This window comes from Antedon bifida, chromosome 10 (genome assembly GCF_963402885.1).
Source record: "Antedon bifida chromosome 10, ecAntBifi1.1, whole genome shotgun sequence".
Classification (NCBI taxonomy): domain Eukaryota; kingdom Metazoa; phylum Echinodermata; class Crinoidea; order Comatulida; family Antedonidae; genus Antedon; species Antedon bifida.
Genome location: NC_136235.1, coordinates 12925722 through 12940035, shown reverse-complemented (window position 1 = coordinate 12940035; position 14314 = coordinate 12925722). Strand labels below are relative to the sequence as shown.

Below are 14314 nucleotides of genomic sequence, written 5' to 3'. Positions count from 1 at the left end.
ATAGTTTATATTAATATTAAATTTATATAGTTTTAATGTTTTTATGTATTTTATTCATAGCCCTATTTTACCGTTGCATCAATCTAGTTACTCAAATGATTACAGTATTCCTTCTCGTCCCTCACTGATTTGTTTACGAGACTCGGTTCTAAACCAGACAACCGAAAATAAATTTGACAAGGTGGTACATCGTTGGGAATTAATTACAATTAATATCTGACTGAAACTTTAGGCCTACCACCACGAACATCGACGTAACCGTTACGCCACAAAGTACGTATATGATTGAACAGCTATTTACAAGATTCAAGACATTTTATTGGTACGTCCACTTATGGAAATGCTATAGGCCAATTTATTAATAAATGTATGTAATACATCGTTACGTCATAAATATTAACCGACAAATAAACAAGATGATCATTTTTTATTATAGATACTGATGCTTCATATCTCAATTAATTATCTCAATTGTACTTTTTTTGTAATTATGTCACTGAGGCATGTTTACTCCTAGAGGTGGTTGGCATGTATTATTTTGTATGGCATTTATTAAAATAAAATTATGTTTGTTGAATTGAATTAGCTCAGACGACTGAGCATCGGGCATGTTGATAACACAGTAGAGACAAATCTACCTAAAACGTTTACGTCGCATCTGGTGGATGGTTGAAATGTCGACATTAAGCTCTGTCTACACTATCAAACTTTATGTGAAAAAAAGTGATGTTCCCATATATGGACATGATGATGTCATATCACTAGGCCTACCATATTTGAGCCCATCACTTTTTTTCACATAAAGTTTGAAAGTGGAGACATGACTTTACTGTCGTGAATCGGTTTGAGAATCTATTTGATTATAGGTAGGTTAGCTTTAGATTTGTCTGTGTGAGGCCCGCATCGATAGATAATATGGATGCAGAAATGATAGAATACACCGAGTTGGTTGCCAGACATAATTTTACAGTATTATCTCCGTCAATTACCATATTTATATGTATATGATGTGAGGGCATGTCGCGCAGTGTGTTGGACGTTGGATTACTGATCGTGAGATCGTGTTTCGAATCCAACTCTCGTCGCATTGCTTGTATCCTTAAGACAATTTTTACATTTTCCTCTCTCCACCCAGGTGTATAAAATGGGTACCCGTTGTATAGATGCATTTTCAAGTAATGTCTACGAAGTATTATGGAAGTATGTTTCCATACGTGTTTGATCCGAAACGTGACCGGGAGCTAAGAATGAACTATTATTATGTATAAACGATCATAAAGAGAAAAAAACCTCTGCTGAAAGTACAAAACAGAAGTTACAGGAGTGTCGGTATATAAATGCAGCAACATCAATGTATAGCATCTACTTACACATAACAAAGCGTTACACATTTCTTTTGTGAAAATGTCTTCTGATAGTACATTGCACACTGATTCTTCGATAAATAAAAAGCGCGAAGCAGACAAAACTTTCGACCCGCCGCGACCCTTTTTTGTACAAATATTAAATTCGTAGGCTTTTGTGTGTGGCTCGCGCTGTATTTTATAATTTTGTTCTGTTAAATTTCCGTCATGTGTCGCATGAATTGCATGCCTCGCTGGCTCGCACTATATTTTCGCACTCTCCCAGACAGCAACTCTGATTTCTATCATCAATAATATAAATTGCTTGATATAAAAAATATTCTACTATCTCTTGAACTGCCTGTAGTTGGTAAAAACTAATTGTAAAAATGTTGACAAAAAAAACAAACCACATTTTCTTTTTTTTTCATACTAAAGTTTGTCTTTATTTTACTAATTTGAAGAATTAAATTATAGCATTATTTATTATTATGTATAGCTTTTTACTTTTATACCTTCTGCAGTTATTAATTAGTTATTTATAGCATACAAAGAAGTACAAAACATGTATATAAAAAAGAATAGAACAACGCAACAGCCGTCCTGATAACTGTTCCCTCAACTAGATCTAGAAACAAAATAATAAATCTATTAATAGCATAATATTAGTCATTTTATAGTTTCATCCATGATTAGGTACCTCAGACGAGTTGACCAATCACAATCGACAGTTCAGATGATCCATCGAGTAGTGATTGGTCAAATCAATTGTGATGCAGTTATGTCCTTGCATGGGATCCAAACTTTACAAGTTTAACAATAAATTAATGTACTACATATTAATAAACGGTGTGGTAAACAATGTCAAGTTTTCATTCCAGGACGGTAGACGAAAGAGTCAATGTTATATTTATCTGCATATTACAGTACATTCATTATTATTACGGTATTATGATCATAATTATTTGGTCTATTCATTTTTCTTCTCCTATCGTCCTGAAATCCTGTTCTTTATCCCAGTTACAGTATCATTAAAATATTAAGCTCTGTCTACAAAAGTGTGATGTGCCCAAATATGGTAGTGAAATGCCCAAATAGGGTAGTGATATGACATCATCATATCCATATTTGAGCACATCACATTTTTTTTGTCACATAAAGTTTAATAGTGTAGACATAGCTTTAGAGACAGACTATCTTCTGACTACATGGTTTTAACATGTACAATCCATTTTTTGGCCACTCTCACACTGGCCTGTACCTGTGTACAATAAGATTAAAGCAATATCAAATGAAATTTACTGGTAATTGAATACTAGGGCAGATCCATGCCTGGTGGAGAGGTAACTAATACCTATTTCACATTGCCTACACACTGGGGCATCAACATCAGCATTTTGTATGGTGTGAGCCACAGTATCTCTTCATAGTTTTACTGGGTGATGTGAAAGAGGTATATGTGTCAACACTGTCACAATTTATAAACATATGTCATTACCCTGTTCCAACAATGGAATCTGTCCCTTTAAAAAATACATTCACATGTAAATAATCATATGTGCGATTTATATTGAATTACGATTTTCTAGTTGAAATGAATCATGATTGAATAAAGTTCATTTGAATACTACTGTTTTTTAAGATAACAATGCATCTTTGAATGTTGAATTATTGATTATTTGATTAATTATATTTATTTTTAATGTTAAAGATATATTGTCCACCTAAACAAATATTTTTGTTAAATATGCCATCTTCATTTCACATAATAGTTATTCACTTTGACCAAAACTGGATCAAAAAAAATGTAACTTAAAGCAAAATATACTTAAATTGTCTGTCAGACAATGGTTTTGGTTAAAATTAACCGTTTCTTTTGTTTTTTTATAAGTGAAATATTTTTTTTTTGGTTTTATTAAAACTGCAAAATGGCCTATTTTTTGGGGGGACAATACATCTTTAATAAAAAATAAGACTGCTAGCTAAATATAATAACGTTGTTAGTTATTTTAAAAATAAAACTGTCTATTTGGTAGGCATATCACTGAATGTTTACTTATGATTATCAATGTATTATTACTTTAGAAATAATAGCATAGAGATTTCAATGACTGGAACATGAAGACATTTTGTTTTTGTCCCATGATTATAGTTTCTAAAGTTCTCAAAACTGAAAGAAGTTGTTCTTAACTAGAGTGTCCATACATCCGAAAGAATATTCTAAAATTATGCTACAACACATGATTTTCATGCAGACCTACTGTATCTTTTACGTCCAACGAAATTGGCCGTCGAGTTTTCCCGACTGAGCCACGGAATTGATTAGTTATCTAGGAGTTAAAATAATTATTTAGGGCTAGGTATATATATATATTTTCATTAGGCGAATACAGTATAATCAATGAATTACAGTGATTTCAATATTTCACATTGAATTCCATTTTACATTAAAAAAAGAGATGATAATTAATAAGTAATTTGGTCATTTTACATCTGTAGTCGTCTTATTTTCTTACTTTATATACATACAGTAGTTCTATTAATTTTTTGTCCTAATTAATTCAAACAAAATTGATAATTATTTTACATGAAGTATGAATTAAATACACTGAATAGAAAATGTCTACAGTCCTTATAAATCATTTACATTCTCATGAATATTCATTATTTAAATTGTTGTCTTATGAATATGCAATCACTGTATAGTTTCTCAATCATACTCTCATGGATATTCCATCAATGTTAAATCGTAAATCGTAAATATTCAAATACAACCACATTTATGTTTCATAATTTCAATTATAGCCTCATGAATATTTATTCACTATTGTTAAAATACATTAATTTATCGATTTTAATTTTACATCCTCATGAATATTCATTATTTAAACTATAGATAGACTCATGAATATTCATTCACTATTGTTACATACATTGATCTATTTAATTTACATTCTCATGAATATTTAAATACTATGCTTATTTTGTTAATTTGTACAATTACAAGGTAATACACTATTCAATACTTTAGCAAGGTAATCAAAATTAGCAACAGAAGAAAAAATGAAATTAAGCATGATCTAGATTTTGGAGTGTTAATTGCAGATAATTAAAATAGAGCAAAACTTAAAACAAATAACTTTATCAATTCTTTATAGTTTCAGTTCTTTATATACAGTAGTTATAGAAAAATCCTAAATTTAGATAATATTGTTATTATAATTATAATAATAATTATAACAAATAAAATTAAAGTCGGTTTTAATCAATGAGTTTTACAGATGATATGAAGTAAAGAAAAATAATTTATTTCGAAAGATATATAGTGGAAAAAAAAAATGGAAAGACAATAGTAAGTACAAATAATGCTTTGTGACAAAGCTAATAGGACAGTACACCACATACATTATATTAATGCAAACTCTAGTGTTTACATTTTCTATTTATATAAGTTGTCATTAAAAAAATTGTAAACATACAATTAGAACACAGATATTTTTTTTTGTCATTTACATAATTTATGCAGATATATACAGTTAAATCTTCTTGACGTCAACATCTTGTTTTTTCAGTGCTAAAAGAAATTTAAACATCCACCATTTGTTGGAGTTCTGATAATCTAGGCTGACATGGAGCTAAAGCGTGTTGGGGTAACTGTCATCTTGTGGATAAAATGATACTTAATTGATTAGCGTTTATGTATTCCTCAATAACTTTCTCGGTATTTTCATGGTAACCAATCCACCGTTTCCATTCCTCCGTGCAGTTCCTTCGCTTGTTACGTCATGCAGGCAGATTTAAACAGATATTTTCATTCCGATTCCTAGGGTTTGTACATGTACAACAGTTGTGTTTTGTACTTCATGTATTCTCCTTAATAAACTGGGTTAACTAATAGTGTATACAAATAACACATGGTCACGTTTGCATGTGATAGCAGAATACACTACAGGTAATGAATATCGGATTATCTCTGTTTATCATCGCTCAGTCAAAGGTCAACAGAGGTCAAAATCCAAACGAACTATAGAACAGACCATGACTAGTATATTATATATTTTCATACAACTTTACTCGCACATCCTTGCGCAAGTTTTTAAACCGTTATACAGTAAACATCGTCCGGATAATTACAGTAACACGATCAATAATGGCACCCAATGATTTCCACAGTATTTGAAACATATGACAATATGTATTCCAGTGTCTTGTCTCTAATTATCAGCACTCATCTGCCTCGCGGTACTCTGGTTCTGTTGAAACAAAGTAGTCATCCAAAAAGTGGTAGAGGAATTCAAATGTTGGTCTTTCCCGAGGGTCTTCAAGCCAACACTGTGTCATGATTCTGTAGAGAGAATCTGGGCAATGGACCGGTTTGGGCATTCGGTACCCACGCTGAAGTTGGTCCAATACTTCTGAATTTGAAAGACCTGCAATTGAAGGCAAACAAACATAAACATCAAATACATGTAAACTTACTAAAATTTGGGAGAAAAAAGTCTTTTTTTTTATTATTACAAAACAATATTCAAAACAGTGTTAAACTAGTAAAAAATTGGAAGTTAAAAAAACTTTTTTTTTCTTACACAAGTATTCTGATTATATTATTCTATTTAAAGCGAAAATTTAGAAATGCATGTTTAATGATGATTTTAATTATGATGGCTTTGTTTATTACATGTATTTTTTTTATTTTATCTTAGTAATGTTGCAATCACATTTATATTATTGCATATGTACAGTATGTTATTTAAAATTAAGGAGGACCCCTTAATATAAGTTGTTTTGTAATGAATACAAAAACGGATTAATAAAAATCATTACTAGATTTGGTACTGTACATTGAATAGACATAACACTTCCCAGGAAAGGTCAAACGATATTGAATGACTTCAAATTAAGTATGAATAATTTGAAGTTTGACCTTTGTAGGAAAGGTTGTTTATTCAACTATAAAGATATTACATCTTTAAAACAGAGTAGTTTAAAACATACAAGCTAATGATTGTCCTGTTTGAGGTTTTATAAACTTTTTACCTGGATATGGCATTTGACCTTTAGTTACAAGTTCAGCTAACAGTATGCCAAAAGACCAAATGTCAGATTTTATTGAAAAAGTTCCATAGAGGGCAGCCTCCAATGCAGTCCATTTCACAGGAAACTTGGATCCTATAAAAAAACAAAACATCAGAAATAATTCAATAACAGAAATATTAATGAGATTTACGCATCACATGCCATTCAAAATTAGTTGTAAGTGGCCGAGCGGTTGAGACAGTGTAACTGTAATCCATAGCCGTAACATCGGCAAGGGTTCGAGGCTCACTCGCTCAATGGTTCTGGTGGTAGAACTTCTCAAATAAGGACTATAAACCGTAGGTCCAGTGTACACATCTAGCTCATGTGCACTTGAAAGAACATAGTACATCTTTCGAGACGAGAGGGGGTTACTCCGGTGTACTATAGTTCACACACTGAGCCACTGTCCAGACGTAATGGCGCTGTAGTTGGTGACACGATGTGACTCTTATGGGAGAAGAATGTTGTTGAAAAGGTTTAATATCTAAGTCCACATCGCTTTTATCTTCATGAAACAGCTCTATATAAATGTCGCATTACATTACAAGTAATATTTTATGGTGATAATGGTATAAATGCATTGTTCTATTCATTGTCAAAGCCAGCTTCCCGGTCTAGTCTTTGACAATGAATTGAATAACAGTTTACTTTAGGACAATAGGTGTTAAGACGATTTACTATTTTCGATTAGTGTACATGTGCAATGCATCTCCATTGCTTGACGTCCCATTTCTCACCTAAATTATCTGCCTAAAGATACAAACAATATGGCAGACAGGTCTTGTATTCATTACCCAATACATCTCTCACTTTCCAGGGGTTATTGTTTCCTAAAACTACCTTACCTTTCCTAGCTACATATTCATCTTCTTTTATAATCTTCGCCAGACCAAAGTCCGCAATCTTGACCAAGTTATTCTCTTCTACTAACACGTTCCTTGCTGCTAAATCTCGATGGATAAAGTTCTTCTGCTCTAAAAAGTACATTCCTGATGAAATCTGCAGAACGAAACAAATAAAAGGGTAACTCCAAATAAAAAGAGAGAACAAATATTGACTTACAATCTATTTGATCACTTTTAAAGAATTTCATCTATTTCCATAAATTATTTACGACTTATTTACAAAATTGTCACCAAAAGCATGAAAAACATTCTGATTGATCAATGGGTGACTGAAATCATTTGGACGTAAATAAAGTAAAATGATAATTCAAATATTAAACAGTTAGAAAAATAAACTAAACAATGAATGAACAATGACATCATCACATTTTTTTTGTCACATCAAGTTTGATAATGTAGACAGAGCTTTAATGCTTGCCTTCTCACATTACACATAGCACCATCTTGTCCTTTAATTTTATTGAAAAGTATATACCTGTGACCCCATGTCAACTAGATGTCGAAGCTTAAGGTGCACAGAGCTGTCAGCTCGTAGGTAGTCCAGTAAACTGCCATTAGTCATCAACTCTGTTACAATGTATATAGGTTCCTAAAATTAGACAAGGTTAAAATAATATTAGTACAGATGAAGATAGAAAAAGTAAAAAAAAAATTCTATAAAAAACATGATAATAAAAAAGGATGATGATACTTTAGTAGCACTGATTGCAATGAAAGCAACAATGTTTAACAAATTAAAATTACGAGGATAAAGATAATTAGGATGACAATGATAAAGATAATTGAAGATGATGATGATGATGATAATTGTGATAGATAATGAAGGACCGATTAAGTGGTGGGAGCAACAATGGGAATAACAATACAACATAAGAAGGTTTTAATAACGATGATGATGATAATTGATAACGATGATGATGATAATTGATAACGATGATAATGATTGATGATAATTTATAACAATGATGATGATAATTTATAACAATGATGATGATAATTGATAACGATGAAGATAATTGATAACGTTGATAATTGATACCGATGATGATGATAATTGATAACAATGATGACGATTGTTATGATATTAATGTGCACAGATCAATAATAGTGATAATAATTACAATGTTTCGACCATAACAATAATTGATGAGGAATGGCAATGAAGAAAATTAATTATGATGATTATTGCTGATGTTGATGATGTTGATGTTGATGATGTTGTTGAGAATGTTGATGATGATGTTGATGATGTTGTTGAGAATGATGATGAGGATGATGTTGATGATGTCAATGATGTGGTGATGTTGATGATGATGTGATGAGGATGATGATGATGAGGATGATGATGATGTGATGATGATGAGGAGGATGCTGATGATGATGATGAGGATGCTGATGATGATGTGATAAGGATGATGATGATGAGGATGATGATGATGTGATGAGGATGATGATGCTGATGAGGATGATGATGAGGATGATGATGAGGATGATGATGTGATGCTGATGATGATGATGAGGATGATGATGATGACGATGCTGATGCTGATGTGATGAGGATGATGATGATGATGATGTTGATGATGGGATGATGAGGACGAGGATGATGATATTAATGATGATGATGATGATGATATTGATGATGGGATGAGGATGATGTTATGATGATGAGGATGATGATGATATGATGATGATGATATTGATGATATGATGAGGATGATGATAGTGATGATGTGATGATGATGATAATGATGAGGATGATATTGATGATGTGATGAGGATGATGATGATGCTGAAAGAGAGTGATAAACTTACCGTATCTGAGCATACAGCATATAATCGCACCAATTTCTCATGTCTCATCTCCTTCATAATGTTGGCCTCTGCAAGGAATGCTTCTGGTGACATGGTTCCTGCTCTTAAAGTCTTGATAGCGCATGGAGTTGTACCTTTCCAGTATCCTATTAAAACGCAATCAAAATTTGAATAAATAACTTTTACATTTACTTTTTAAGTAAAATTTAACGACAAAAAAGATTGACGTTTCGGAACCATCATGGAACCATTCTCAAGAACAAATGAGTAAAATTAACAACTAAAAAAAATACAAAGCACCAAAGGATGACAGGAACTATAAACAATTCGTAACAAAGACTGAAAAACCTAAAAAGATAGGCTCCTCCTCTCGTTAATTATTAAAACAATTTTGCTTTGATTGAGTCTAACTCTTAACTCTTGAATTAACATTAATTAAGCAATCAAATTTGGATCTGCCCTTAGACAATACTCAATCTTAATTAATAAAATGCTTTGGATAATCTATTTGCCATCGCTATTGTCTTCGACAAGCATAACATTACGTTGATATACATATATCTTTCCACCTTGAAAGTGCGTCCAACACAATCTTCACTTACCTTTCCATACTTCTCCGAATTGACCGGCACCGAGTTTCTGTTCGAAGGACAGCTCGTGCCGCGAAATTTCCCAAGCGTCTCTGAATGATGGGATAATTAACGTTTCACGTGTGCACGGTGATGTCAGCTTACAACAAAGACCCTCTGCTTGGCCTAAAGAAAAAAACCTCTATATTTATTCATTCAGGCTCTGATTATGTGATGAAAACGGAACAATTTATGTTTAAAAAATGCACATGCTCGCCATCATGCAACAGGCAACATGTCACCATGGCAAGAAGCCGCCATGGAAAGTATGCAGCCATGAAGCAGAAGGCGGAGCCTGTGCATCTCATTGCCATGGCGACGGCAAGCTTGAATGACATCGAACATAGGCAAAAGAAATTTATACAGTAAAACTAAAATAATTATAATTGTGGCTTTTTTTTCATTCTTATAATTTTTGTTACATTTAATTTCAGAAATATCAATCACAATACAATTTATTTATAGTTTAGTAAACATTTTCAGGACTATGCAATATTAAGCCATGCAAATCATTTGCATAAATTTGAATATTTGATATCACCTGGGAAATACTTTTGTGAGTTGTATTTGTTTAGTTTCTTTGGCATAGTTTCACAACGATAAATATAATATTTATTATTAACACGATAAACACTTCTGGTACCCGCATGAGGTATTAATCCTGAATACAAATAATAAATAAGATGAAGAATAAAAGCAATCATCAACGATAATGTAAACAACAGATACCTTGAAGATGTGGAAATTTCATTTCTATAGCTCTGTCTACACTATCAAACTTTATGTGACAAACAAATGTGATGGGCCCATACTGTACAGTATGAACATGGTGACGTTATATCATATTTATTATCATCATATTCATCATCATATTTATAGGAGAACATGGGAAGGAACATCCAGAGGGGCATATAAGCACTTGCTTTAAGCCCAACAACAAAGTAAACAAATCATATTCATAAACATATTTGGGCATATCACCACCATATTTGGGCACATCACACTTGTTTTGTCAAACTAGACAGAGCTTAAGATAACACCACTTAACACGGAGAAACTATTCTATTCATCTGAAATAGGGCATTAATTGTCTAGTTACAACTCGGTAAAGCTAAAATATTTAGGCATAGTGGGGCATACCGACGGCCAACTTTTTAAAAGCCTGTTTATACTGCGGCTGATGACAACGACAATAAATAAATAGAGAATTAGTATTCATCATTACATAATAAATGACATTTCCATCCAATGATCATGATGGTTTATCTGTGTTTATTTGTTGTCTTGTCACTAGAGTAACACAAATACATTTTTTCTTTATACAGCAAACAAAAGAAATCTATAGGGTAATCATTTATGCTGTCTTTGATGAAAATTTTACAGTCAGCCACCACTGTCTACCAGTAAATATGGTTGTCAACAAAATGTGGAGCATTTATTTTTTCTGAAGCTCTTCCTACACTATCAAACTAGTTTGACAAAAAAAGTATGATGTGCTATGGTATGGTACAGGGGTTGCGGACACAAATGTGTTATGGCGCTCTGTTGCTGTCGCAACCCCTGGACCGCTTGTTGTCGAATAAAGAAATGAAATGAAATGACATCATCATGTCCATATATGGGCACATCACATGTTGTTGTCACATAAACTTTGATAATGTAGAGAGAGCTTAAGCTAGCCACATGCATGGAAAATGATAAAAGTAATTTAATTATACAAACCTCGATAGTGCAGTATAAGCTCTTGTATTGTACGGAATTCCTTAGTTCTTGCAATGTAAAATAGAGAGGTATGCTTCTGTTGTTTAATCTTGTAATGTCTAACATTAGGCCCCGAGCTGGTAAAATCTCTAATAGACAGGGCATGGTTACCTGAAATTAGTGTCATTTGGAATTAGCCCTATCTCATGGAAAAGTGATATCTCATGGTGAAAATGAACGGCCCTAATGTACAGTACGTTCAGCTTTCTTTAAATAGAATTTTTGCCAAGCAACTTGTTGTGCGCGCCATCTATAACTGTTATACTCCGTGTCCAAAGTTGGAGCACTTTTTAATGGCCCATCTTCCCGGCCTAGCATTCGTCAATGATTTACGGTGGACAAAAATTTTAATACAAGTTTAGGGTGTTATAAAACAAATAATTAATGTTTTGTATTCGATGAATGGAGAGAATATTTCATTCGTCATTTATTTGGATGATTGTGGATCACATGGTGTGCAATAGTACGCACTATTGAATGGTCATTCAATAGCACCTAATAAATTTGGTGAATGATGATTCACCATCATTATTTGTACCATTACACTCATAAACATTCATTATTTGTATACTAATTGCCATCTAATTGCCATTATATATATTGGGCATTAAGATGACCTGAAATATTTAAATACCTGGACTTGTTTCACTTTCTCGCACCAAGAATGAACCTTTAGGAAGACTTGCCTTCATCAGCCTATTAGCAGCATCTCCACGGCTGATGCGCCCAAAAAACCACCTGTAAAAAAATAGGTAAAAGTTTTTTATTAATAAGTACCATTTAAAATAGGAGAATGAAAAGAATTATACAAAAAAGCTTTCAAAACAATAGGTTTAAAGTTTCTCAGAAAAAAAGTAAACTTTTCACCAGTGGTGGTTCACCCTCTTGTATACAGACTAACCATTGTGAATACACAAATTAGTTCGGTTTGGTGGCTTACATTACAATGATGACTAGTTTACAAAAAAAGTGTTATGTGCCCAAATATGGTAGTAATATGCTTAAATATGGTAGTGATATGACATCATCATGTCACATACAGTTTAATAGTGTAGACAGAGCTTAAACTGTATTTGTGTAGTTCACTGACACTTTCAGACTGTTCTCAATATTATAGAAAGTGCACTATAATGCAAAAAGCATATCTACCAAAATAGTAATTGAAATCAATCATATTGATATTATAAAATATGATATACTAAGATACTATAACAATCACAATTTCTTGTTCTTGTAGAAGAAAAGAAGAAGAAAATAGCCCAAAATTAATTTTTTTACCGAAAACTAAAATTGGTTAAAACCATTTCTTAACTGTCTACATGCTTTATGTGACAACAAAATATGGGCATGATGATGTCATATCACTACCATATTTGGGCATATCATTACCATATTTGGACATATCATTACCATATTTGGGCATATCATTACCATATTTGTGTTCATCACACTACTTTGATAGTGTACAGTAGACTCTGAGCTTTACTTAAAAATTGTAGTTAATAATGAGGATCATTGGATAAGGAAATAAAACCAATCAGTATTTAAACAGGAAGTTGAACAAATTATTTACAGAATGTATCCGGGTTAACATTGTAATAAACAGGTACTTCTGAATTGTATAATTAACTATCAAAAAATACCAAGTTCATATACAAAGAGGTATAGCATAATAACAGGTACTGTACCTATTGTCTGATAATAAGCATAGTAACAAAGTACATAGGAAAAAAGATTAGATCGTCTAAACCATAGTGTTTGAATAGCAGTACACTACTATGAACAGGTTACGAACTTGTATTATAAAAAATACTCTAAGCTCAGGCTTTCGGTTTATTAACAAGTTCACAAATATCAGGACGAAAATGAAATTTTTTTTAAATTCATAACAACTGATAAAGCCCTTTCAGATGGTTCTCGAATACAGTAATTTAGGAGTAAAGAACTGGAAATGTTCAAATTTTATGCAAGGCTATCTGTACTGCAAGACTATGCAGGACTATACCTGGCATCCAATGTTCAGACCAGTGGGGTAACGCAGGCCTAGGCCCCTGGTTTACTGTAGGAACCCTATAGTGGCCCTCCAAATAGGCATCAGGCACTTTTAGCCTTTTTCGACATATTTTAATGCCTGTTTTTCCTCTGGGTACTGCTCATGGGCCGCCCATAAGCTCTGGGGCACCTGGGTTTAGTCAGTGAGCGCCCATGGTTCAGACCTTGTTTGCAGGTCTGAACCTACATCGTTTATTAACTTAAATCAAAACACTCGCTGGTGGATCTCGTAAAAACTAATGGATGAATGGTTAAAATAGAATACATGGTTAAAGTTAGTAATCAAATTAATCTAGCGTTGTATTTCTGTAGTCCTTGGAAATAGAAAACATTCTGTGAGTCATCACTATGCCCTTCTCACTCATCAAGAGTGGAATTATTTAAATTGAGAAATGAATACATCCTGAAACAGGTATGACTACTGTATGACAGGTATCAACATGGTATGCTACTGTACAGTACATAGGACAGTGTAACAATAGGTATACCTTGATTATTATAGTATCTGATGTTTTTTGGAATATTATATAATATATACTGTAAGTGGAGAGAAATTAATTCATTGTCATGTTATGTTACATTTAAAGTTTTAGTATTTTTTTTCTAATTTGTAAATTAAGATGTATTATTAATTTGGTTAAAATTTATTTAGAGAAGGTGACCCTTTTAGTTGAACTTGCAGGCCAGCTGATATTAAATATATACGGTAATATTATAAATATAACAAATA

General features: G+C 32.5%; 1 protein-coding gene across 2 annotated transcripts in view; it reads right to left on the bottom strand.

The window, feature by feature from the left end:
- Nucleotides 1-1768: 1768 nt before the first annotated feature.
- Nucleotides 1769-14314, bottom strand: part of LOC144853668 (proto-oncogene tyrosine-protein kinase Src-like) — a 32094-nt gene continuing 19548 nt past the window's right edge. For both annotated transcript variants that reach the window (XM_078711430.1, XM_078711431.1), the window contains exons 6-13: nucleotides 12167-12270; nucleotides 11494-11643; nucleotides 9745-9897; nucleotides 9143-9288; nucleotides 7803-7916; nucleotides 7268-7421; nucleotides 6381-6512; nucleotides 1769-5773 (exon numbers count right to left, since the gene is read on the bottom strand). In XM_078711430.1, the coding sequence (XP_078567556.1) occupies nucleotides 5565-5773; nucleotides 6381-6512; nucleotides 7268-7421; nucleotides 7803-7916; nucleotides 9143-9288; nucleotides 9745-9897; nucleotides 11494-11643; nucleotides 12167-12270 (1162 nt within the window). In that variant the 3' untranslated portion in view covers nucleotides 1769-5564. The remainder of the gene's footprint in view (nucleotides 5774-6380; nucleotides 6513-7267; nucleotides 7422-7802; nucleotides 7917-9142; nucleotides 9289-9744; nucleotides 9898-11493; nucleotides 11644-12166; nucleotides 12271-14314) is intronic.